General features: G+C 29.6%; 3 protein-coding genes across 4 annotated transcripts; all 3 read right to left on the bottom strand.

The window, feature by feature from the left end:
* Window positions 1-3,123: 3,123 nt before the first annotated feature.
* LOC123206055 (bidirectional sugar transporter SWEET4-like) lies at window positions 3,124-5,833 on the bottom strand. 2 transcript variants are annotated; one of them, XM_044623153.1, is made up of 6 exons: window positions 5,758-5,833; window positions 5,302-5,650; window positions 5,055-5,216; window positions 4,841-4,960; window positions 4,597-4,763; window positions 3,124-3,286 (listed from the first exon to the last, which is right to left on the bottom strand). In XM_044623153.1, exons 2-5 carry the CDS (start codon window positions 5,446-5,448, stop codon window positions 4,626-4,628), a joined length of 567 nt encoding a protein of 188 aa, XP_044479088.1. In that variant the 5' UTR covers window positions 5,449-5,650; window positions 5,758-5,833; the 3' UTR covers window positions 3,124-3,286; window positions 4,597-4,625. The 2 variants fall into 2 exon arrangements, with proteins under 2 accessions (XP_044479088.1, XP_044479087.1); XM_044623152.1 differs by lacking the exon at window positions 3,124-3,286 and having other exon boundaries at window positions 4,445-4,763.
* Window positions 5,834-12,769: 6,936 nt separating this feature from the next.
* LOC123206054 (bidirectional sugar transporter SWEET6a-like) lies at window positions 12,770-14,054 on the bottom strand. The gene is made up of 6 exons (XM_044623151.1): window positions 13,960-14,054; window positions 13,834-13,870; window positions 13,522-13,747; window positions 13,273-13,434; window positions 13,059-13,178; window positions 12,770-12,981 (listed from the first exon to the last, which is right to left on the bottom strand). Exons 1-6 carry the CDS (start codon window positions 14,000-14,002, stop codon window positions 12,841-12,843), a joined length of 729 nt encoding a protein of 242 aa, XP_044479086.1. The 5' UTR covers window positions 14,003-14,054; the 3' UTR covers window positions 12,770-12,840.
* A 6,984-nt stretch (window positions 14,055-21,038) lies between these two features.
* LOC123206020 (bidirectional sugar transporter SWEET6b-like) lies at window positions 21,039-24,402 on the bottom strand. The gene is made up of 5 exons (XM_044623109.1): window positions 24,221-24,402; window positions 21,721-21,946; window positions 21,468-21,629; window positions 21,254-21,373; window positions 21,039-21,176 (listed from the first exon to the last, which is right to left on the bottom strand). The coding sequence occupies exons 1-5, from the start codon at window positions 24,400-24,402 to the stop codon at window positions 21,039-21,041; spliced, it is 828 nt and encodes a 275-aa protein (XP_044479044.1).
* Window positions 24,403-27,361: the final 2,959 nt, after the last annotated feature.

Raw genomic sequence — 27,361 nt, 5'->3', positions numbered from 1 at the left:
ATAAAATCGTCATTTTATCTATAATATTAAAAATAAATTAAAATTAAAATTTAATCCTCTTTTCCCCCCTAACCCCTAAAAACTAATCATTTTCCCCTAGGTCAAGTTTTGAAAAATAGCATTCCCCCCCTAGGGTTTAATTTTCAATCCCCGATGCCATCGTTGACGACGAAGCTTTTCCGACACACCACCATGCTCCGACGGCCTCTCTTTTTTCCTCTAGAAAGTCGATCGGCCCAGATCTGGTGTCGTCTTCTCCTGGAAAGTTGAAGACGAAGCTCTTCGTCTCCTAACGAAGCTCTTCAACTTTCCAGGCGAAGACGACACTAGATCTAGGTTGATCGAGTTCCAGAGGAGAGAAGAGAGGTCGTCGGAGCATGGTGGTGCATCAGGAAGGCTTCGTCATCGGTGGTTGAAAACTAAACCCTAGGGGGGGGGAATGCTATTTTTCAAAACTTGGCCTAGGGGGAAATGGTTAGTTTTTGGGGGTTGGGGGGAAAAAAAAGATAAAATTTTAAGGGGTTAGGGTTCCATAAAATTTAACTGTTTATAGGTGGATATTTGATATTTTTAAAGTTAAAGGGGAGAAACCTGAGAATACAACATACATTGGGTTGGAAATAGTCCTTTGGCCAATCATTAAACCGTGGGTTATCTCTGACAAAAACTGGATGACAAGAAAGGAGGATTCTGATTTGGAAAAGGATAACTCTTAATTATATATCTTCAAAAGTCGATTAACTTGTAGACAAATAATTAAAGATTATTTTGAGGCCAATGGTCTATTCCCCATCCAAGCTTTAGTACAATCTTAAATCTAAAAATCTAGACATTTATTTATAAGTTAATTTTTATTATAATTTTTGATTATAATAAAATAAAATTATCATTTTATCACTAAATTTTTACTTATGCTCAAACCATCTTGAGCTATTAAATTGATAATATAACATGCACATATAATATAAAATAATTTTTCATTAAATGAAATAAATATATGATTCAACATTAATTCAAAATTTTGTCATTATTTTTTGTTTTATCAAATATATGACATGCATTGCATTTTCATTTCATCATACGTAAAAATAAACATTTCTCCCATGTATTGGAAACCGCTCGACCTCTTGTTGCACTAGCATCAAGACTAATGGATCACGATCTGGTGAAAACAATTCGTTGTTGCTTTTTCATCTCGTGTGAATTTTTTTTACAATTATTTATAATATGCCAACAAAAATGTCCTATGCCACCCAAACTGACAAATGTTAAACGTGAACCGTAGTGTTTGTATATTGCTCAACAAATTGATCTTTTTTCAATCATTTCCTATATTTGATTGAAATGATCCCACACCATAGATTTTTACTTTCTTTTTCTTTCTATCGAGCTTGTGTTTGTCCCATTTTCCTTTATTGGTGCCCGTACTTCTATTCCACATGAATTATCAATAATATCGTCATCGTCATAATATTTAAAAAGATTGAACTCGTTTAAGTCTAAATCCATTTGTAAACTATTTAATAAAATTATGAAAAATAATAGTTGAATAACAAAACTGAAACAAAAACTAAATTATAAACATAAAGAAACATTGTTTATGAATTCAGAGAGTTTGAGAATGAGATATTGACGAGAAAATATGAGATTGAGAAAAATGAGAGTTTGAGAGATTGAGAGTATATATATGAATTTTGGGAGGGAAAAGGGGTTTACATAGAAAAAATTTTGAAGAAAAGAATTAAATTTTTTTTTTTTTTGGCTAACCAAACAAAATATATCAAAATCTTTTTTAAGACACTACTACAGTATCATGCTGAGTCAAGTTAGCTAACGGTATGACCTAATCAATCCACAGGTTGGGCATAACTTGCTACAATAACAAAATATATATTTTTAAAATAGTTTGGATTGAGTCTGAGGTCAATTGACCCCTTTGTTATATCTGTAATGCCCTACTAATAAGATTTTATTACTTTGACTATATAATTTGTTTATGCTTAATATTTTGAACCTATAATTAGTAGTATGATAATACTGCTATTACAACCATTATGTTAAAATGTTTATTCTTAATAATATTTAAACACTATTTTCAAATTAATAAAATATAGAAAACAGCTTTTCATCCTTTTCTTATGCATATTATTTTTCAAAACAATTTGACTCATTTTTATTAAATGCATTTGAATAATATTTGTAATATATTTTATTATAAAAAATGAAAATATATATTAAACGAACCCTAACCCTAAAGCTTGGTTTAATGAAAAAGAGTTGATCCAATCTCAACGTTGTTTTCCCCTTCCAAATATTCTAACTTTAATAATAATAATAAGGCTGAAGGACTATTTTCTACCCAAGTTTAGTTGCGTTCTCAAAACCACATTTATAGAGTTTGAAAAACTCAAAATCTTACCTATAACATAATTGTCGTTAGAATTTTTTTGTTAAAAGCAGGGATAAAATCATTATTTTATTAATAATATTAAAAAAAATAAAATTCATTATATTTTCCCTTAAATTTTCAAAATTAACAATTTTACCTTTGTTTGAAGTTTTATAACTTTGAAAAGTTATATTTTTCCCTCCAAATTTTTTTTTCATTCCTTTAACCACTATCTCTAGTGTCAACGATCTTTCCTTTCTATTTTAAACCATTGGCTGACACACAGGAAGCAACCTGAAATAGATCTCTTTGTCAATGATGAAAATATCTCTTTGTAGTGGTTAGAGGAGAGAAAAAAAAAACCCTAAAATTGGGGGAGGGGGGGGGGAATGTTACTTTTTAAAGTCAGAAAACTTTAGGTAGAGGTGAAATATTAGTTTTTAAAACTTAGGAGGGAAATTGTAATGAATTTTATATTTTTTAATATTATTAGTAAAAAAACGATTTTATCCCTATTTCTAACAGAAAATTTTAATTCTAATTGATCAACGAGTGAAATTTTGGGTTTTAAAATCTTATAGATATAACTTTGGGAATGCAATTAAACTTGGGTGGAAAATAATCCTTTGGCCAAACAATAATCTATATCAAACAGCTCTTGTTCATTTATACTGAATTATTAAAAGAGAATTTGACAAAAATGGTATTAAATTACACCAATTTCTTCGACTAATTTTTTTTAGCCGCACACTTTTTTTTTTTAAAATAAAAAAAAACAGAACAGTCATATAGATTGCACTCAGTTGTTTTTAGGCATGAACGTGTTAGACAGCGGCTGTAGCAGATAGTTGAACGTCTGTTGGCTTGATGTCGTCTTCAACTTTTGTTGGTGTTGATCTGTAGTAGAATCCATAAATTATTAGATCCTCCTCCAGCTACAACTTATTTTGGTATTAATATTCTATTAAAGGTGAAGAACTATTTTCCATATAAGGTTTGATGCAAAGACAAATATACGTTTGCGAGATTTTAAAAAATTAAACACTTACTCATTTTTTAATTTTCATTAAACGTGAAAGTAAAACTGTTATTTTAATAATATTATTAAAAAATATAATTTTATCTCATCCTTCCTTTATCAGATTTTAAAACCTAACAACTTTATCTCTACTTAAAGTTTTTAATTTAAAAAATAATCATATTTTTCTTCCAAACCTAGGTTTTTTTCTTCACTTCTCTAGCCACTAGCAACTATCTCTTTTTATCTTAAACTTGGCCACCATCTCTCTCTCCTTTTGTCGTGCCATTGAGTCTAGATGAATGGATGATGTTCATTGTCGCTAGAGAAAATGTCATCAAGAGAGAAACATCGAAGAGGGAGCTTACCATTCGTCAGATTTGTTTTCTAACCTTAGAGGAAAAAAGTGAATTTTTCAAAACTCAATATTAGAAAAAATTGTTAGTTTTTCAAACAAAAAAATATAAGATATAATTTTATTTATTTTAATATTATTAATAAATTGATGATTTTAATTTTAAGTATAACAAAAAATTCTTAGATGTGTCAAAATAGACTAAATCTTGAGTAAGTATTTAAGTTTTTGAAATATTATAGATGTGTGTTTGTCCTTGCTCCATACCTTGGGTGGGAAATAGTCCTTTAGCCTTTGTTAAACCACTTTTACTATGATTAAATTTGCCACTGGGGATTATTGGAATGAAAATTGTCCAAGTTGATGAAAAGCATAAGCTGACCAAATGCAATCAGGGTTGGATTGAAACAGAGCTAATGCTTTTAATATTATATTAAAAAATATATAAAGTTTTAATATAATAAGAGATGAGGTCAAATATATGTTAATATAAATATATTCTTTAAATTTCAGCTGTGTAAATGATTTTTTTTTAATTGATACAGTAAGTTTAAATTTTGAGTTCTCTCTTAGTAAATGTTTTCTAATTAACATTTTATTAGCTTTTTTCAAGATTAAATCAAATAATTTAATTTTACGTATTTAAAAAATTAAATAAACTCTTTTAATTGATAGATAAATCTAACCAAATAAACTTTTAATATTGAAATTATCAATGAAACTTATACAAAATGGGTATGTAACATCCAATATTCAAAGTGTTATTATTGAAATTTTATGCCAATTTGGATTTCAATGGAAATAATGGACCACATAAAATTTTTTTGAACTCACTGCTAAAAAAATCAGCATGATAGATTAATTTAAGCCCTGGGAGCTGTAGAGAGCTGAACCTCCGGCGGCTTTTCGATATCTTGGCCCGTTCTAGGCGTTGATCTATAGTACACGCCATATATAATAAGTTGCAGAAGACCGAACAGTGCTCCAAGGCCATTGCTTATCTGCAAGAGCAAAACCAAAATCATCTGTCTGTTTTTTGCACCAGTGCAAAATTATTATAGAGAAATATTTGGTTTACCAGAATAAAATAATCCAGCTTGATGAGAGCATAAGCAGCCCAGACACAGCCATTAGTGAAACCGGCAAGTGAGAGATAGAATGGCATGTACTCAACGCTCTTTGTTCTTATAACTTTTTTCTGTAGAAATCCACACAAGAAATTAAGCTTTTTCAACATTTTTTTCTTCTGAATAAAACCAGCAGATTTAGGTTGGGGATATGGGAAAACCTACCACAATGGTGAGTGGTGATGCATACATGATAATGTTGAAGACATCGCAGATAATTCCCACAAAAAATGACCTGCTTTCATGGGTGTGAAAAGCCACCATTGTAGTTACAGCTATTATCAACACAAAAACCACTTCCCCAGAAAGTCCAATCGCCACCTTCTTCTGCAAATAGATAAAAAGATTAGAAATTTTTATCAAATGAGCGAATTGTCTCTACTTGTGATAATAAACATATATATATATATACCCGTCGTTGGTTCTGATGGTCGTAGTAACAGAATATTGATAAATATATGAACTCCATCACAAGGCCAATGGCGTTGATGGTGATGACGAGAGTGCTTTTAGGATGAACAAATGGAAGACCATAAAGCATCCAAAACATGCAATTCATACATGTTGCGATAGCGATATATGCGAAGGGCTGAAGCTCCTCCACTGATTTCCTCTTTATTATTTGCCAAAAAGTTGGACTGTCAAAACTATTTAATTTTAAAATCAGGGTAATTATCCATTAACAAGATTAACAGTTTTGATAAGAAAACCAGAAATTAGTTACGATGGCGAGAGGTAGAGGCCGAAGGACATAACATTTCCTGCACCATAACCAAATATTTTCATTAAACAAAAAAGCAACTGAAAACACACACACACAAAAAAAATCATTGGTTTTTTGTAGCAACAACACAAGTGAAAAACAAACCAATGATGCCGACGATATTGCGAGCAGTTTCAGCATTAACCATTATGAGTGAGCTTCTGTGACAGGGATGGTGAGATTTGTTTTGAAAAATGAGAGGGCATATATGTTGATAATGTGGAGTTGTTAAAATAAAGTCTATTCCCTTCTGCAGTCCTATTTGCATGGGCGTAAAATCCGTTAACTCATTAAAAGAGCATTTGCAGTTTGTTATGATGTAGAGTTTCATACACATCTTACTAACTTGTTAATGGCCAAAAGACTATTTCGCCCCTAAGGTTTGATGTAAATCCAGATTTTTTATCTTTTGATTTTTTAAAATTTAAATATTGAGCAATACTATGTGTATCCACTTTGGGTACATAAATATATACACACTCATATGTGTCATCATATGATTGGTTATTGTTTTATTCTTAATTCAAAATCATCTAATCACATGATGACACATATAAATATGTACATATTTATGTACTCAAAATAGATACACATAATTTTATTGTTAAATATTTATCTATTCATTAATTTTAACAGGGTTAAAATAATTATTTAGAGATTTTTATTAGAATAAAAAGAATTCATTTCCTTTTTATATTTTAATTTTGAAAATTAACTATCTCTCTTCTAACTTAATTTTAAAAAATTATTTTTTCACCCTCGTTATATAGGGTTTTGAGGGTTTTATATTTTAGAGTTATTAGCCACCTCTCTCAAAGTTTGAAACATTATATTTATACCCCCAAAACTTTATTTCACTTTTCTAATAGTCATTCTTTCTGACGATTCATTCTAGCGACATCTCCTCTCCATCCTTAGTGGTTTCTCAACACAAAAACCAATTAATATTCTATCAAAATGGCCAGATTTTATGGCACAAATCTAATCAAAACTGAATCAGACTAATTAGTTCAATCAAGAATTAGTCTTTAATTTGATTCAATTTCTATTTAATTGTTAATCCATTAAAAGTTAGTCAAACCCAATAAAAACACTGCAGTACAAGAAATTGTTTAAACCCAAAGAAACCTTGTTTCAATTTAAAATTTAAGAGTTCTAAAACTTCTCTGAAAAAGTGAGTATACGCTCAACTTTAGAGAATTTTTGTATATTCTTGATTCTAAATGTAGAAGAGTTTGTGCTATTAAAATTTGGAGTTAAAAACTTATGATGAATTAAATGTAGATTATGTAAATTATTTATACACTAATGTTGTGTATCGTATTATCAGTATAAAAAAACATATTTAAAATTATACTGGTTATTTATAGTGATAAATTTGAGAAATTTTGATAGATAACATTTATATTAATTAATGACATTATTGTATAATGTTACAAAATGTTAATTCAACCTTTTTATAATCATTTGTTCAATTATAATGATTTATATTGAAACTAATCGATTGAATCAAAAACCAATGAGGTGATCGATTTAATTATCGGTCTGGTTTTAAAAATATTGGATAATTTTATGGATAGTAAATTTGATAACATCTAATACATAATAGCAATCCATTGCTAAGTGCTATGAGTAACACTTAACGAAATTATAACAATGTTTTTAGAATTTGGTCAATTTGGTCACCTCAGTGAAAAGGGCAATTTGGTCTGAGATCAGTGGTTAGATAGTTAATTGTTTAAAAATAATTTTAAAGACTTAATAATCAAATATATAATTAAAAATATTTTGATATAAAAATAAACATAGTCTGATTACAATCGGTGGTAAATAATAAATTATTTTCTTTAACATTTTTCAATAATTAAAATATGATTATACAGTTAAAAAATTTATCTGTTAATATCTTCTCTTTATTAAAAATTTTTCCTTTTTTTTTTGTATTATAAACAACAGTAAAAAAGTTTTCTTTTTTTTTTTTTTCAATATTCTAATTACAGCAGGAAAGTTGTTTTCGTGTGTTATTCTCTCTCTTTTTTTTAAGTGAAATTCTTATACAATAATTTGAAATAAAGAAAATATTTTATACTAATCAAAGTCAAAATCCAAGAAATATAATTATTAAGGCCAAAGGACTATTTCCCACCCAAGGAATACTTTTTCTGCACATTCCCATCCGTTAACTTTGAAAAGCCTATTTACCTACTTATGAGCTGTTAAAAAAACGTATTTAAGGGCAAAATCGTCTTTTTATCTGTAATATTAAAAATAAATTAAAATTTAATCCTCTTTTCCCCCCATAAACCCTAAAAACTAATCATTTTCTCCTAGGCCCTGTTTTAAAAAATAACATTCCCCCCCTCTAGGGTTTAGTTTTCAATCCTCGACGCCAAATCTGATGACATCGCTAACGACGAAGCTTTTCCGATGCACCACCATGCTCCGACGACCTCTTTTCTCTCCTCTAGAATGTCGATCAACCCAGATCTAACGTTGTCTTCGCCTCATTGGGAGACGAAGCTCTTCAACTTTCCAGGCGAAGACAACACCAGATCTGAGTTAATCGACATTCCAGAGGAGAGAAGAGAGGTCGTCGAAGCATGGTGGTGCATCGGGAAGGCTTCGTCATCGGCGATGACATCGGGGCTTGAAAACTAAATGCTGGGGGGGGGGGAATGCTATTTTTCAAAACTTGGCCTAGGGGGAAATGGTTATGTTTTAGGGGTTAGGGGGTAAAAAGAGATAAAATCTTAAGGGGTTAGAGTTTCGTTAAATTTAACTGCTCATGGGTAGATATTTGGTATTTTCAAAGTTAAAAAGGGGAAACATGAGAATACAACATATATTAGGTTGGAAATAGTCCTTTGGCCAATTATTAAACCCAAATAACTTACGTGGGTTATCTCTGACAAAAACTGGATGACAAGAAAGGAGGATTCTGATTTGGAAAAAGATAACTTTTAATTATATATCTGCAAAAGTCGATTAACCTGTAGACAAATAATTAAAGATTATTTTGAGGCCAATGGTCTATTTCCCATCTAAGCTTTAGTACAATCTTAAATTTAAAAATCTAAACATTTATTTATAAGTTAATTTTTATTATAATTTTTAATTATAAAAAAAGATAAAATTATCATTTTATCACTAAATCTTTAGTCATGCTCAAACCATTTTGAGCTATTAAATTGATAATATGACATGCACATATAATATAAAATAATTTTTCATTAAATAGAATAAATATATGATTCAACATTAATTCAATAATTTTTCATTATTTTTTGTTTTATCAAACATATGGCATGCATTGCATTTTCATTTCATCATATGGAAAAATAAACATTTCTCCCATGTATTGGGAACCGCTCGACCTCTTGTTGCACTAGCATCAAGACTAATGGATCACGATCTGGTGAAAACAATTCGTTGTTGCCTTTTCATCTCGTGTGATTTTTTTTTACAATTATTTATAATATGCCAACAAAAATGTCTTATGCCACCCAAACTGACATATGTTAAACATGAACTGTAGTGTTTGTATATTGCTCAACAAATTGATATTTTTTCGATCATTTCCTATATTTGATTGAAGTGATCCCACACCATGAATTTTTTCTTTCTTTTTCTTTCTATCGAGCTTGCGTTTGTCCCATTTTCCTTTATTGGTGCCCGTACTTCTATTCCACATGAATTATCAATAATATCATCAACGTCATAATATTTAAACAGATTGACTCATTTAAGTCTAAATCCATTTGTAAACTATTTTAATAAATAAAATTATGAAAAATAATAGTTGATTAACAAAACTGAAACAAAAACTAAATTATAAACATAAAGAAACATTGTTTATGAATTCATAAAGTTTGAGAATGAGATATTGACGAAAAAAATATGAGATTGAGAAAAATGAGAGTTTGAGAGATTGAGAGTATATATATGAATTTTGGGAGGGAAAAGGGGTTTACATAGAAAAAAATTTGAAGAAAAGAATTAAAAAAATTTTGTTTTTTTTTGGCTAACCAAACAAAATATATCAAAATCTTTTTTAAGACACTACTACAATATCATGCCGAGTCAAGTTAGCTAGCGGTATGACCTGATCAACCCACAAGTTGGGCGTAACTTGCTACAATAACAAGATTTATATTTTTAAAATAGTTTGGATTGAGTCTAAGGTCAATTGACCCCTTTGTTATGTCTGTAATGACCTACTAATAAGATTTTATTACTTTGATTATATAATTTGTTTATGCTTAATATTTTGAACCTATAATTAGTAGTATGATAATACTGCTATTACAACCATTATGTTAAAATGTTTATTCTTAATAATATTTAAACACTATTTTCAAATTAATAAAATATGGAAAACAGCTTTTCATCCTTTTCTTATGCATATTATTTTTCAAAACAATTTGACTCATTTTTATTAAATGCATTTGAATAATATTTGTAATATATTTTATTATAAAAAATGAAAATATATATTAAACGAACCCTAACCCTAAAGCTTGGTTTAATGAAAAAGAGTTGATCCAATCTCAACATTGTTTTCCCCTTCCAAATATTCTAACTTTAATAATAATAATAAGGCCGAAGGACTATTTTCTACCCAAGTTTAGTTGCGTTCTCATAATCATATTTGTAGAGTTTGAAAAACTCAAAATCTCATCTATAACATAATTGTCGTTAGAATTTTTTTGTTAAAAGCAATGATAAAATTGTTATTTATTAATAATATTAAAAAATATAAAATTCATTATATTTTCCCTTAAATTTTCAAAATTAATAATTTTACCTCTGTTTGAAGTTTTATAACTTTGAAAAGTTATATTTTTTCCTCCAAATTTTTTCTTCACCCCTTTAACCACCATCTCTAGTGTCAACGATCTTCCCTTTCTATCTTAAACCGTTGGCTGACACACAGAAAACAACCTGAAATAAATTTCTTTGTCAATGATGAAAAGATTTCCAAATCTTTTTGTAGTGGTCGGAGGAGAAAAAAAAAAAACCTAAAATTGGGGGGGGGGGTGGGAATGTTACTTTTTAAAGTCAGAAAACTTTAGGTAGAGGTGAAATATTAGTTTTTAAAACTTAGGAGGGAAATTGCAATGAATTTTATATTTTTTAATATTATTAGTAAAAAAACAATTTTATCTCTATTTCTAACAGAAAATTTTAATTCTAATTGGTCAACGAGTGAAATTTTGGGTTTTTAAATCTTATAGATATAACTTTGGGAATGCAATTAAACTTGGGTGGAAAATAATCCTTTGGCCTAATAATAATCTATATCAAACAGCTCTTGTTCATTTATACTGAATCATTAAAAGAGAATTTGACAAAAATGGTATTAAAATTAGCGTATGAGCAAATTTTGAAGAGGCATGGGGTTTTTTAAAATAACTCAGTCAATGGATCTAGACTAAACTTTGAATATACGTATAATGAAACGTTGATCAAATATCAGAGTGGCGCAGCGGAAGCGTGATGGGCCCATTACCCACAGGTCGCAGGATCGAAACCTGGATATGATAAACTGTAGTTTTTGAAATATTTTGGGTTTTCTATTTGGGACTGCCTTGTTCACACCTAAAACTAGCTCTGTTAAGAGGTAGCTTCCCACTTTTTTTTTTCTCTCTAAAAATATTTTGGGCCTTGATAAGCCCTGCACATACCCAAAACTAACCCAAACTGCTGAGCATAGCAGCCCCAGGCAGCGTGCCAACTGCTTACAAGACAAGTTACAATTACACCAATTTCTTCGACTCATTTTTTATTGCTGCACACTTTAAAAAAAAAAAAAAAAAAAAACAGAACAGCCATATAGATTGCACTCAGTTGTTTTTAGGCATGAACGTTTTAGACAGCGGCTGTAGCAGATAGTTGAACGTCGGTTGGCTTGATGTCGTCTTCAACTTTTGTTGGTGTTGATCTGTAGTAGAATCCATATATTATTAGATCCTCCTCCAGCTACAACTTATTTTGGTATTAATATCCTGTTAAAGGTGAAGAACTATTTCCCATATAAGTTTTGGTGCAAAGATAAATGTACATTTACAAGATTTTAAAAGGTTAAACACTTACTCTTTTTTAAATTTCCATTAAATATAAAAGTAAAATTGCTATTCTAATAATATTATTAAAAATTATAATTTTATCTTATTCTTTTAAAACCTAACAACTTTATCTCTACCTAAAGTTTTCAGTTTTTAAAAAATCATATTTTTCTCCCAAACCTAGATTTTTTTTCTTCACTTCTCTAGCCATTAGTGACTACCTCTTTCTATCCTAAACCCAGCCACCATCTCTGTCACCGTCTCTCTTTTTTTTGTTGTGCCATTGAGTCTAGATGAATGGATGATGTTCATTGTCGCTAGAGAAAAAGCCATCAAGACAGAGCATCATCAGGAGAGAAACATTGAAGAGGGAGCTTACCATTCACCAGATTTGTTTTCTAAACCTTAGAGGGAAAAGTAAATTTTTCAAAACTCAATATTAGAAAAAATTGTTAGTTTTTCAAATCAAGAGAAAAATATAATATATAATTTTTTTATTTTAATATTATTAATAAACTGATGATTTTAACCTTAAGTATAATAAAAAATTCTTAGGTGTGTTGAAATGAACTAAACCTTGAGTCAGTATTTAAGTTTTTGAAATATCGCGGATGTGTGTTTGTCTTTGCTCCATACTTTGGGTGGGAAATAGTCCTTTGGCCTTTGTTAAACCACTTTTACTATGATTAAATTTGCCACTGGGGATTATTGGAATGAAAATTGTCCAAGTTGATGAAAAGCACAAGCTGACTAGATGCAAGCAGAGTTGGATTCAAATAGAGCTTATGTTTTTAATATTATATTAAAAAATATATAAATTTCTAATATAATAAGAGATGAGGTCAAATATATGTTAGTATAAATATATTCTTTAAATTTCAGCTGTGTAATCGATTTTTTTTGAATTGATACAGTAAGTTTAAATTTTGAGTTTTCTCTTAATAAATGTTTTCTAATTAACATTTTATTAGCTTTTTTCAAGATTAAATCAAATAATTTAATTTTTAAGTATTTAAAATATTAAATAAACTCTTTTAATTGATAGATAAATCTAACCAAATAAACTTTTAATATTGAAATTATCAATGAAACTTATACAAAATGGGTAAGTAACATCCAATATTCATGTATTCAAAGTGTCAGTAGAGAGCTGAACCTCCGGCGGCCTTTCGATATCTTGGCCCCTTCTAGGCGTTGATCTATAGTACACGCCATATATAATAAGTTGCAGAAGACCGAACAGTGCTCCAAGGCCATTGCTTATCTGCAAGAGCAAAACCAAAATCATCTGTATGTTTTTTGCACCAGTGCAAAATTATTATAGAGAAATATTTGGTTTACCAGAATAAAATAATCCAGCTTGATGAGAGCATAAGCAGCCCAGATACAGCCATTAGCGAAACCGGCAAGTGAGAGATAGAATGGCATGTACTCTACGCTCTTTGTTCTTATAACTCTTTTCTGTAGAAATCCACACAAGAAATTAAGCTTTTTCAACATTTTTTTCTTCTGAATAAAACCAGCAGATTTAGGTTGGGGAGATGGAAAAACTTACCACAATGGTGAGTGGTGAAGCATACATGATAATGTTGAAGACATCGCAGATAATTCCCACAAAAAATGACCTGCTTTCATGGGTGTGAAAAGCCACCATTGTAATTACAGCTATTATCAACACAAAAACCACTTCCCCAGAAAGCCCAATCGCCACCTTCTTCTGCAAATAGATAAAAAGATTAGAAATTTTTATCAAATGAGCGAATTGTCTCTACTTGTGATAATAAACATATATATATATATATACCCTTCTTTGGTTCTGATGGTCGTAGTAACAGAATATTGACAAATATATGAACTCCATCACAAGGCCAATGGCGTTGATGGTGATGACGAGAGTGCTTTTAGGATGAACAAATGGAAGACCATAAAGCATCCAAAACATGCAATTCATACATGTTGCGATAGCGATATATGCGAAGGGCTGAAGCTCCTCCACTGATTTCCTCTTTATGATTTGCCAAAAAGTTGGACTGTCAAGACAATTTAATTTTAAAATCAGGGTAATTATCCATTAACAAGATTAACAGTTTTGATAAGAAAACCAGAAATTAGTTACGATGGCGAGAGGTAGAGGCCGAAGGACATAACATTTCCTGCACCATAACCAAATATTTTCATTAAACAAAAAAGCAACTGGAAACGCACACACACACAAAAAAAACAACACAAGTGAAAAACAAACCAATGATGCCGACGATATTGCGAGCAGTTTCAGCATTAACCATTATGAGTGAGCTTCTGTGAGAGGGATGGTGAGATTTGTTTTGAAAAATGAGAGGGCATATATGTTGATAATGTGGAGTTGTTAAAATAAAGTCTATTCCCTTCTGCAGTCCTATTTGCATGGGCGTAAAATCCGTTAACTCATTAAAAGAGCATTTGCAGTTTGTTATGATGTAGAGTTTCATACACATCTTACTAACTTGTTAATGGCCAAAAGACTATTTCGATGTAAATCCAGATTTTTTATCTGTTGATTTTTGAAAATTTAAATATTTATCTATCCATTAATTTTAACACGGTTAAAATAATTATTTAGAAATTTTTATTTGAATAAAAAGAATTCATTTCCATTTTACATTTTAATTTTGAAAATTAACTATCTCTCCTCTAACTTAATTTTAAAAAATTATTTTTTCACTCCCATTATATAGGGTTTCGAGGGTTTTATATTTTAGAGTTATTAGCCACATTTCTCAAAGTTTGAAACATTGTATTTATATCCTCAAAACTTTATTTTACTTTTCTAATAGTCATTCTTTCTGACGATTCACTCTAGCGACATCTCCTCTCTATCCTTAGTGGTTTCTCAACATAAAAACCAACGAATATTCTATCAAAATGGCCAGAGTTTATGGCACAAATCTAATCAAAACTGGATCAGACTAATTAGTTCAATCAAGAATTAGTCTTTAATTTGATTCGATTTCTATTTAATTGTTAATCAAGTAAAAGTTAGTCAAACCCAATAAAAACACGGTAGTACAAGAAATTGTTTAAACCCAAAGAAACCTTGTTTCAATTTAAAATTTAAGAGTTCTAAAACTTCTTTAAAAAAGTGAATATACGCTCAACTTTAGAGAATTTTTGTATATTCTTGATTCTATATGTAGAAGAGTTTGTGCTATTAAAATTTAGAGTTAAAAACTTATGATGAATTAAATGTTGATTATGTAAATTATTTATACACTAATGTTGTGTATTGTATTATCAGTATAAAAAAACATATTTAAAATTATACTGGTTATTTATAGTGGTAAATTTGAGAAAATTTGATAGATAATATTTATATTAATTAATGACATTATTGTATAATGTTACAAAATGTTAATTCAACCTTTTATAATCATTTGTTCAATTATAATGATTTATATTGAAACTAATCGATTGAATCAAAAACCAATGAGGTGATCGATTTAATTATCGGTCTGGTTTTAAAAATATTAGATAATTTTATGGATAATAAATTTGATAACATCTATTACATAATAGCAATCCAATCGCATAAATTGCTAAGTGCTATGAGTAACACTTAACGAAATTATAACAATATTTTTAGAATTAAACCAGACATTAATTCAGTGAAAAGGGTAATTTGGTCTGAGATCAGTGGTTAGATAGTTAATTGTTTAAAAATAATTTTAAAGACTATATATAATTAAAAATATTTCAATATAAAAATAAACATAGTCTAATTACAATCGGTGGTAAATAATAAGTTATTTTCTTTAACATTTTTCAATAATTAAAATATGATTATAAAGTTAAAAAGTTTATCCGTTAATATCTTCTCTTTATTAAAATTTTCTTTATTTTTTCAACTATTGAAGAGATAAGATTAACATTTTTCCTTTTTTACCGGATATTGTTTTTACCCTTTTTTTTGTATTATAAACAACAGTAAAAAAGTTTTTTTTTTTTTTTCAATACTCTAATTACAGCAGGAAAGTTGTTTTCGTGTGTTATTCTTTCTCTCTTTTTTTTAAGTGAAATTGTTATACAATAATTTGAAATAAAGAAAATATTTTATACTAATCAAAATCAAAATCCAAGAAATATAATTATTAAGGCCAAAGGACTATTTCCCACCCAAGGTATACTTTTTCTGCACATTCCCACCCGTTGACATTGAAAAACCCATTTACCTATCTATGAGCTGTTAAAAAAACGTATTCAAGGGTAAAATCGTCATTTTATCTGTAATATTAAAAATAAATTAAAATTTAATCCTCTTTTCCCCTTATAACCCTTAAAAACTAATCATTTTCCCCTAGGCTATGTTTTAAAAAATAGCATTCTCCCCCTCTAGGGTTTAGTTTTCAATCCCCGACGTCAAATCCGGTGACATCGTCGATGACGAAGCTTTTCCGATGTACCACCATGCTCCGACGGCCTCTCTTCTCTCCTCTAGATCGTCGATCAGCCCAGATCTAACGTTGTCTTTGCCTCGTTGGGAGATGAAGCTCTTCAACTTTCCAGGCGAAGACAACACCATATCTGGGTTAATCGACATTCCAGAGGAGAGAAGAGAGGTCGTCAGAGCATGGTGGTGCATCGAGAAGGCTTCGTCATTGGCGATGGCATCGGGGGTTGAAAACTAAACCCTAGGGGGGGGGGAGGGGAATGCCATTTTTCAAAACTTGGCCTAGGGGGAAATGGTTAGGTTTTATGGGTTAGGGGGGGAAAAAGAGAGAAAATCTTAAGGGGTTAGGATTCCGTTAAATTTAACAGCTTATAGGTAGATATTTGGTATTTTTAAAGTTAAAAGGGGAAAACCTGAGAATACAATATACATTAGGTTGGAAATAGTCCTTTGGCCAATTATTAAACCCAAGTAACATACGTGGGTTATCTCTGACAAAAATTGGATGACAAGAAAGGAGGATTCTGATTTGGAAAAGGATAACTCTTAATTATATATCTTCAAAAGTCGATTAACTTGTAGACAAATAATTAAAGATTATTTTGAGGCCAATGGTCTATTTCCCATCTAAGCTTTAGCACAATCTTAAATTTAAAAATCTAAACATTTATTTATAAGTTAATTTTTATTATAATTTTTAATTATAAAAAAAGATAAAATTATCATTTTATCATTAAATCTTTAGTCATGCTGAAACCATCTTGAGCTATTAAATTGATAATATGACATGCACATATAATAAAAAATGATTTTTCATTAAATAGAATAAATATATGATTCAACATTAATTCAATAATTTTTTCATTATTTTTTGTTTTATCAAACATATGACATGCATTGCATTTTCATTTCATCATATGGAAAAATAAACATTTCTCCCATGTATTGGGAACCGCTCGGTCTCTTGTTGCACTAGCATCAAGACTAATGGATCACGATCTGGTGAAAACAATTTGTTGTTGGTTTTTCATCTCGTGTGATTTTTTTTTACAATTATTTATAATATGCCAACAAAAATGTCCTATGCCACCCAAACTGACACATGTTAAACATGAACCGTAGTGTTTGTATATTGCTCAACAAATTGATCTTTTTTCGATCATTTCCTATATTTGATTGAAGTGATCCCATATCATGGATTTTTGCTTTCTTTTTTTTTCTATTGAGCTTGTGTTTGTCCCATTTTCCTTTATTGGTGCCCGTACTTCTATTCCAACATGAATTATCAATAATATCATCAGCGTCATAATATTTAAACAGATTGAACTCATTTAAGTCTAAATCCATTTGTAAACTATTTTAATAAATAAAATTATGAAAAATAATAGTTGATTAACAAAACTGAAACAAAAACTAAATTATAAACATAAAGAAACATTGTTTATGAATTCAGAGAGTTTGAGAATGAGATATTGACGAAAAAAATATGAGATTGAGAAAAATGAGAGTTTGAGAGATTGAGAGTATATATATGAATTTTGGGAGGGAAATAGGGGTTTACATAGAAAAAAATTTGAAGAAAAGAATTAAAAAAAATTTGTTTTTTTTTGGCTAACTAAACAAAATATATCAAAATCTTTTTTAAGACACTACTACAGTATCATGCCGAGTCAAGTTAGCTAGCAGTATGACCTGATCAACCCACAAGTTGGGCATAACTTGTTACAATAACAAGATTTATATTTTTAAAATAGTTTGGATTGAGTCTGAGGTCAATTGACCCCTTTGTTATGTCTGTAATGACCTACTAATAAGATTTTATTACTTTGACTATATAATTTGTTTATGCTTAATATTTCGAACCTATAATTAGTAGTATGATAATACTGCTATTACAACCATTATGTTAAAATGTTTATTCTTAATAATATTTAAACACTATTTTCAAATTAGTAAAATATAGAAAACAGCTTTTCATCCTTTTCTTATGCATATTATTTTTCAAAACAATTTGACTCATTTGTATTAAATGCATTTGAATAATATTTGTAATATATTTTATTATAAAAAATGAAAATATATATTAAACGAACCCTAACCCTAAAGCTTGGTTTAATGAAAAAGAGTTGATCCAATTTCACCATTGTTTTCCCCTTCCAAATATTCTAACTTTAATAATAATAATAAGGTCGAAGGACTATTTTCTACCCAAGTTTAGTTGCGTTCTCAAAACCACATTTGTAGAGTTTGAAAAACTCAAAATCTCACCTATAACATAATTGTCATTAGAATTTTTTTGTTAAAAGCAGGGATAAAATTGTTATTTTATTAATAATATTAAAAAAAAAATTCATTATATTTTCCCTTAAATTTTCAAAATTAACAATTTTACCTCTGTCTAAAGTTTTATAACTTTGAAAAGTTATATTTTTCCCTCAAAATTTTTTCTTCACCCCTTTAACCACCATCTCTAGTGTTAACGATCTTCCCTTTCTATCTTAAACCGTTGGCTGGCACACAGGAAACAACCTGAAATAGATATTTTTGTCAATGATGAAAAGATCTCCAAATCTCTTTGTAGTGGTCGGAGGAGAAAAAAAAAAACCCTAAAATTGGGGACGGGGCGGGGGGAATGTTACTTTTTAAAGTTAGAAAACTTTAGGTAAAGGTGAAATATTAGTTTTTAAAACTTAGGAGAGAAATTACAATGAATTTTATATTTTTTAATATTATTAGTAAAAAAACGATTTTATCCTTATTTCTAACAGAAAATTTTAATTTTAATTGGTCAATGAGTGAAATTTTGGGTTTTTAAATCTTATAAATATAACTTTGGGAATGTAATTAAACTTGGGTGGAAAATAATCCTTTGGCCTAATAATAATCTATATCAAACAGCTCTTGTTCATTTATACTGAATTATTAAAAGAGAATTTGACAAAAACGGTATTAAAATTAGCGTATGAGCAAATTTTGATGAGGCATGGGGTTTTCTAAAATAATTCAGTCAATGGATCTAGACTAAACTTTGGATAAAATTATAATGAAAGGTTGATCAAATATCAGAGTGGCGCAGCGGAAGCGTGGTGGGCCCATAACCCCCACGTCCCAGAATCGAAACCTGGCTATGATAAAGGGTGGTTTTTGAAATATTTTGGGTTTTCTATTTGGGCCTGCCTTGTTCACACCTAAAACTAGCTCTGTTAAGAGGTAGCTTGCCACTTTTTTTTTTTGAAAAACATTTGGGCTTTGATAAGCCTTGCACACACCTAAAACTAACCCAAACTGCTGAGCATAGCAGCCCCTGGCAGCGTGCCAACTGCTTACAAGACAAGTTAAAATTACACCAATTTCATCGACTAACACACTTTTCAAAAAAAAAAAGAGAACAGTCATATCGATTGCACTCAGTTGTTTTTAGGCATGAACGTTTTAGACAGCGGCTGTAGCAGATAGTTGAACGTCAGTTGGCTTGATGTCGTCTTCAACTTTTGTTGGTGTTGATCTGTAGTAGATAGAATCCATAAATTATTAGATCCTCCTCCAGCTACAACTTATTTTGGTATTAATATTCTATTAAAGGCAAAGAACTATTTCCCATATAAGGTTTGATACAAAGGCAAACGCGGCAAATATACGTTTGCGAGATTTTAAAAAGTTAAACATTTACTTATTTTTAAATTTTTATTAAATGTGAAGATAAAACTCTTATTTTAATAATATTATTAAAAAATATAATTTTATTTCATTATTCTCTTGTCAGGTTTTAAAATTTAATAACTTTATCTTTTCCTAAAGTTTTCAATTTTTAAAAAATCATATTTTTTCCCAAAACCTAGATTTTTTTTTCACTTCTCCAGCCACTAGTGACTACCTCTTTCTACCTTAAACCTGGCCACCATCTCTGTCACTGTCTCTCTCTTCTTTTGTCGTGCCATTGAGTCTAAATGAATGGATGATGTTCATTGTCGCTAGAGAAAAAGTTATCAAGAGAGAGCCCCATCAAGAGAGAGCGCCATCAAGAGGAACATCGAAGAGGGAGCTTACCATTCGTCAGATTTGTCTTCTAAACCTTAGAGGGAAAAGTGAATTTTTCAAAATTCAATATTAAGGAAAATTGTTAGTTTTTCAAACCAAAAGAAGAATATGAAATATAATTTTATTTATTTTAATATTATTGATAAATTGATGATGTTAACTCTAACCATAACGAAAAATTCTTAAGGGTGTCAAAATGGATTAAACCTTGAGTCAGTATTTAAGTTTTTGAAATATTGTGGATGTGTGTTTGTCTGTGCTCCATACTTTGGGTGGGAAATAGTACTTTGGCCTCTGTTAAACCACTTTACTATGATTAAATTTGCCACTGGGGATTATTGGAATGAAAATTGTCCAAGTTGATGAAAAGCACAAGCTGACTAGATGCAATGGGGATAGATTCAAACAGAGTTTATACTTTTAATATTATATTAAAAAATATATAAAGTTTTAATATAATAAGAGATGAGGTCAAATATATGTTAATATAAATATATTCTTTAAATTTCAGCTGTGTAAATGATTCTTTTTAATTGATACAGTAAGTTTAAATTTTGAGTTCTCTCTTAATAAATGTTTTCTAATTAACATTTTATTAGCTTTTTTCAAGATTAAATCAAATAATTTAATTTTACGTATTTAAAAAATTAAATAAACTCTTTTAATTGATAGATAAATCTAACCAAATAAACTTTTAATATTGAAATTATCAATGAAACTTATACAAAATGGGTATGTAACATCCAATATTCAAAGTGTTATTATTGAAATTTTATGCCAATTTGGATTTCAATGGAAATAATGGACCACATAAAATTTTTTTGAACTCACTGCTAAAAAAATCAGCATGAAAGATTAATTTAAGCCGCGGGAGCAGTAGAGAGCTGAACCTCCGGCGGCTTTTCGATATCTTGGCCCCTTCTAGGCGTTGATCTATAGTACACTCCATATATAATAAGTTGCAGAAGCCCCAACAGTGCTCCAAGGCCATTGCTAATCTGCAAGAGCAAAACCAAAATCATTTGTATGTTTTTTGGACCAGTGCAAAATTATTATAGAGAAATATTTGGTTTACCAGAATAAAATAATCCAGCTTGATGAGAGCATAAGCAGCCCAGATACAGCCATTAGTGAAACCGGCAAGTGAGAGATAGAATGGCATGTACTCTACGCTCTTTGTTCTTATAACTTTTTTCTGTAGAAATCCACACAAGAAATTAAGCTTTTTCAACATTTTTTTCTTCTGAATCAAACCAGCAGATTTAGGTTGGGGAGATGGAAAACCTTACCACAATGGTGAGTGGTGAAGCATACATGATAATGTTGAAGACATCGCAGATAATTCCCACAAAAAATGACCTGCTTTCATGGGTGTGAAAAGCCACCATTGTAATTACAGCTATTATCAACACAAAAATCACTTCCCCAGAAAGTCCAATCGCCATCTTCTTCTGCAAATAGATAAAAAGATTAGAAATTTTTATCAAATGAGCGAATTGTCTCTACTTGTGATAATAAACATATATATATATAGATATATACCCTTCCTTGGTTCTGATGGTCGTAGTAACAGAATATTGATAAATATATCAACCCCATCACAACGCCAATGGCGTTGATGGTGATGACGATAGTGCTTTTAGGATGAACAAATGGAAGACCATAAAGCATCCAAAACATGCAATTCATACATGTTGCGATAGCGATATATGCATAGGGCTGAAACTCCTCCACTGATTTCCTCTTAATTATTCGCCAAAAAGTTGGACTGATTTTGAAATTACATTGTTTTGACAGTCCAACTTTTTGGCGAATAATAAAGAGGAAATCATTGGTTTTTTGTAGCAACAACACAAGTAAAAAACAAACCGATGATGCCGACGATATTGCGAGTAGTTTCAGCATTAACCATTATGAGTGAGCTGCTTCTGGGACAGAGATGGTGAGATTTGTTTTGAAAAATGAGAGGGCATATATGTTGATAATGCGGAGTTGTTAGAATAAAGTCTATTCCCTTCTGCAGTCCTATTTGCATGGGCGTAAAATCGGTTAACTCATTCAAAGAGCATTTGCAGTTTGTTATGATGTAGAGTTTTATACACATCTTACTAACTTGTTAATGGCCAAAAGACTATTTCGCACCTAAGGTTTAATGTAAATCTAAATTTTTTATCAGTTGATTTTTGAAAATTTAAATATTAATCTATTCATTAATTTTAATTGTTATAATAAGGGTTAAAATAATTATTTAGAGATTTTTATTTGAATAAAAAGAATTCATTACCTTTTTACACTTTAATTTTGAAAATTAACTATCTTTACTCTAACTTAATTTTAAAAAATTATTTTTTTCACCCCCATTATATAGGGTTTCGAGGGTTTTATATTTTAGAGTTATTAGCCACCTCCCTCAAAGTTTGAAATATTATATTTATACCCCCTAAAACTTTATTTCACCTATCTAATAGTCGTTATTTCCGACGATTCACTTTAGTGACATCTCTTCTCCATCCTTAGTGGTTTCTCAACACAAAAACCAACGAATATTCTATCAAAATGGCTAGATTTTATGACACAGATCTAATCAAAACTGGATCAGACTAATTAGTTTAATCAAGAATTAGTCTTTAATTTAATTCAATTTCTATTTAATTGTTAATCAATTAAAAGTTAGTCAAACCCAATAAAAACACGGTAGTACAAGAAATTGTTTAAACCCAAAGAAACCTTGTTTCAATTTAAAATTTAATAGTTCTAAAATTTCTCTAAAAAAGTGAATATACGCTCAACTTTAGAGAATTTTTGTATATTCTTGATTCTAAATGTAGAAGAGTTTGTGCTATTAAAATTTAGAGTTAAAAACTTATGATGAATTTTTGTGTATTGTAATGTTGTGTATTGTATTATCAGTATAAAAAAAACATATTTAAAATTATACTAGTTATTTATAGTGATAAATTTGAGAAAATTTGATAGATAACATTTATATTAATTAATGACATTATTGTATAATGTTACAAAATATTAATTCAACCTTTTATAATCATTTGTTCAATTATAATGATTTATATTAAAACTAATCGATTGAATCAAAAACCAATGAGGTGATCGATTTAATTATCGGTCTGGTTTTAAAAATATTGGATAATTTTATGGATAGTAAATTTGATAACATCTAATACATAATAGCAATCCAATCGCATAAATTGCTAAGTGCTATGAGTAACACTTAACGAAATTATAACAATATTTTTAGAAGTAAACCGGACGTTAATTCAGTGAAAAGGGCAATTTGGTCTGAGATCAGTGGTTAGATAGTTAATTGTTTAAAAATAATTTTAAAGACTTAATAATCAAATATATAATTAAAAATATTTTGATATAAAAATAAACATAGTCTGACTACAATCGGTGGTAAATAATAAATTATTTTCTTTAACATTTTTTAATAATTAAAATATGATTATAAAGTTAAAAAATTTATCCGTTAATATCTTCTCTTTATTAAAATTTTCTTTATTTTTTCAACTATTGAAGAGATAAGATTAACATTTTTCCCTTTTTACCGGATATTGTTTTTACCCTTTTTTTTTTTGTATTATAAACAACAGTAAAAAAGTTTTCTTTTTTTTTTTCAATATTCTAATTACAGCAGGAAAGTTGTTTTCGTGTGTTATTCTTTCTCTCTTTTTTTTAAGTGAAATTCTTATACAATAATTTGAAATAAAGAAAATATTTTATAGTAATCAAAGTCAAAATCCAAGAAATATAATTATTAAGGCCAAAGGACTATTTCCCACCCAAGGTATACTTTTTCTGCACATTCCCATCCGTTAACATTGAAAAGCCCATTTACCTACTTATGAGCTGTTAAAAAAAAGTATTTAAGGGTAAAATCGTCATTTTATCTGTAATATTAAAAATAAATTAAAATTTAATCCTCTTTTTCCCCCATAAACCCTAAAAACTAATCATTTTCCCCTAGGTCATATTTTGAAAAATAACATTCCCCCCCTCTAGGGTTTAGTTTTCAATCCCCAACGTCAAATCCGGTGACATCGCCGACGACGAAGCTTTCCCGATGCACCACCATGCTCCGACGACCTCTCTTCTCTCCTCTGGAACATCGATCAGCCCAGATCTAACGTTGTTTTCGCCTTGTTGGGAGACGAAGCTCTTCAACTTTCCAAGCGAAGACAACACCAGATCTGGGTTAATCGACATTGCAGAGGAGAGAAGAGAGGTCGTCAAAGCATGGTGGTGCATCGGGAAGGCTTCGTCATCGGCAATGGCATCAGGGGTTGAAAACTAAACGCTAGGGGGGGGGGGGATGCTATTTTTCAAAACTTGGCCTAGGGGGAAATGGTTATGTTTTAGGGGTTAGGGGGGGAAAAAGAGATAAAATCTTAAGGGATTAGGGTTTCGTTAAATTTAACTGCTAATGGGTAGATATTTGATATTTTCAAAGTTAAAAAGGGGAAACCTGAGAATACAACATACATTAGGTTGGAAATAGTCCTTTGGCCAATTATTAAACCCAAATAACTTACGTGGGTTATCTCTGACAAAAACTGGATGACAAGAAAGGGGGATTCTGATTTGGAAAAAGATAACTTTTAATTATATATCTGCAAAAGTCGATTAACCTGTAGACAAATAATTAAAGATTATTTTGAGGCCAATGGTCTATTTCCCATCTAAGCTTTAGTACAATCTTAAATTTAAAAATCTAAACATTTATTTATAAGTTAATTTTTATTATAATTTTTAATTATAAAAAAAGATAAAATTATCATTTTATCACTAAATCTTTAGTCATGCTCAAACCATCTTGAGCTATTAAATTGATAATATCACATGCACATATAATATAAAATAATTTTTCATTAAATGGAATCAATATATGATTCAACATTAATTCAATAATTTTTTCATTATTTTTTGTTTTATCAAACATATGGCATGCATTGCATTTTCATTTCATCATATGGAAAAATAAACATTTCTCCCATGTATTGGGAACCGCTCGACCTCTTGTTGCACTAGCATCAAGACTAATGGATCACGATCTGGTGAAAACAATTCGTTGTTACCTTTTCATCTCGTGTGATTTTTTTTTACAATTATTTATAATATGCCAACAAAAATGTCTTATGCCACCCAAACTGACACATGTTAAACATGAACCGTAGTGTTTGTATATTGCTCAACAAATTGATCTTTTTTCGATCATTTCCTATATTTGATTGAAGTGATCCCACACCATGGATTTTTTCTTTCTTTTTCTTTCTATCGAGCTTGCGTTTGTCCCATTTTCCTTTATTGGTGCCCGTACTTCTATTCCACATGAATTATCAATAATATCGTCAACGTCATAATATTTAAACAGATTGAACTCATTTAAGTCTAAATCCATTTGTAAACTATTTTAATAAATAAAATTATGAAAAATAATAGTTGATTAACAAAACTGAAACAAAAACTAAATTATAAACATAAAGAAACATTGTATATAAATTCATAGAGTTTGAGAATGAGATATTGACGAAAAAAATATGAGATTGAGAAAAATGAGAGTTTGAGAGATTGAGAGTATATATATGAATTTTGGGAGGGAAAAGGGGTTTACATAGAAAAAAATTTGAAGAAAAGAATTAAAAAAATTTTGTTTTTTTTTGGCTAACCAAACAAAATATATCAAAATCTTTTTTAAGACACTACTACAGTATCATGCCGAGTCAAGTTAGCTAGCGGTATGACCTAATCAACTCACAAGTTGGGCGTAACTTGCTACAATAACAAGATTTATATTTTTAAAATAGTTTGGATTGAGTCTGAGGTCAATTGACCCCTTTGTTATGTCTGTAATGACCTACTAATAAGATTTTATTACTTTGATTATATAATTTGTTTATGCTTAATATTTTGAACCTATAATTAGTAGTATGATAATACTGCTATTACAACCATTATGTTAAAATGTTTATTCTTAATAATATTTAAACACTATTTTCAAATTAATAAAATATAGAAAACAGCTTTTCATCCTTTTCTTATGCATATTATTTTTCAAAACAATTTGACTCATTTTTATTAAATGCATTTGAATAATATTTGTAACATATTTTATTATAAAAAATGAAAATATATATTAAACGAACCCTAACCCTAAAGCTTGGTTTAATGAAAAAGAGTTGATCCAATCTCAACATTGTTTTCCCCTTCCAAATATTCTAACTTTAATAATAATAATAAGGCCGAAGGACTATTTTCTACCCAAGTTTAGTTGCGTTCTCAAAACCATATTTGTAGAGTTTGAAAAACTCAAAATCTCATCTATAACATAATTGTCGTTAGAATTTTTTTGTTAAAAGCAAGGATATATTTTCCCTTAAATTTTCAAGATTAATAATTTTACCTCTGTCTGAAGTTTTATAACTTTGAAAAGTTATATTTTTCTCTCCAAATTTTTTCTTCACCCCTTTAACCACCATCTCTAGTGTCAACGATCTTCCCTTTCTATCTTAAACCGTTGGCTGACACACAGGAAACAACCTGAAATAGATTTCTTTGTCAATGATGAAACTCTTTGTAGTGGTTGGAGGAGAGAAAAAAAAAACCCTAAAATTGGGGGGGGGGGGGGGGGGGGGGGGGGGGGGGGGGGGAATGTTACTTTTTAAAGTCAGAAAACTTTAGGTAGAGGTAAAATATTAGTTTTTAAAACTTAGGAGGGAAATTGCAATGAATTTTATATTTTTTAATATTATTAGTAAAAAAACGATTTTATCCCTATTTTTAACATAAAATTTTAATTTTAATTAGTCAACGAGTGAAATTTTGAGTTTTTAAATCTTATAGATATAACTTTGGGAATGCAATTAAACTTGGGTGGAAAATAATCCTTTGGCCTAATAATAATCTATATCAAACAGCTCTTGTTCATTTATACTGAATCATTAAAAGGGAATTTGACAAAAATGGTATTAAAATTAGCGTATGAGCAAATTTTGAAGAGGCATGGGGTTTTTAAAATAACTCAGTCAATGGATCTAGACTAAACTTTGAATAAAATTATAATGAAACGTTGATCAAATATCAGAGTGGAGCAGCGGAAGCGTGATGGGCCCATAACCCACGGGTCGCGGGATCGAAACCTGGCAATGATAAAGTGTAGTTTTTGAAA

This window comes from Mangifera indica, unplaced genomic scaffold (genome assembly GCF_011075055.1).
Source record: "Mangifera indica cultivar Alphonso unplaced genomic scaffold, CATAS_Mindica_2.1 Un_0022, whole genome shotgun sequence".
Taxonomy (NCBI): Eukaryota; Viridiplantae; Streptophyta; class Magnoliopsida; order Sapindales; family Anacardiaceae; genus Mangifera; species Mangifera indica.
The sequence above is the reverse complement of the archived record's forward strand: the minus strand, read 5'-3'. Positions and strand labels throughout refer to the sequence as shown.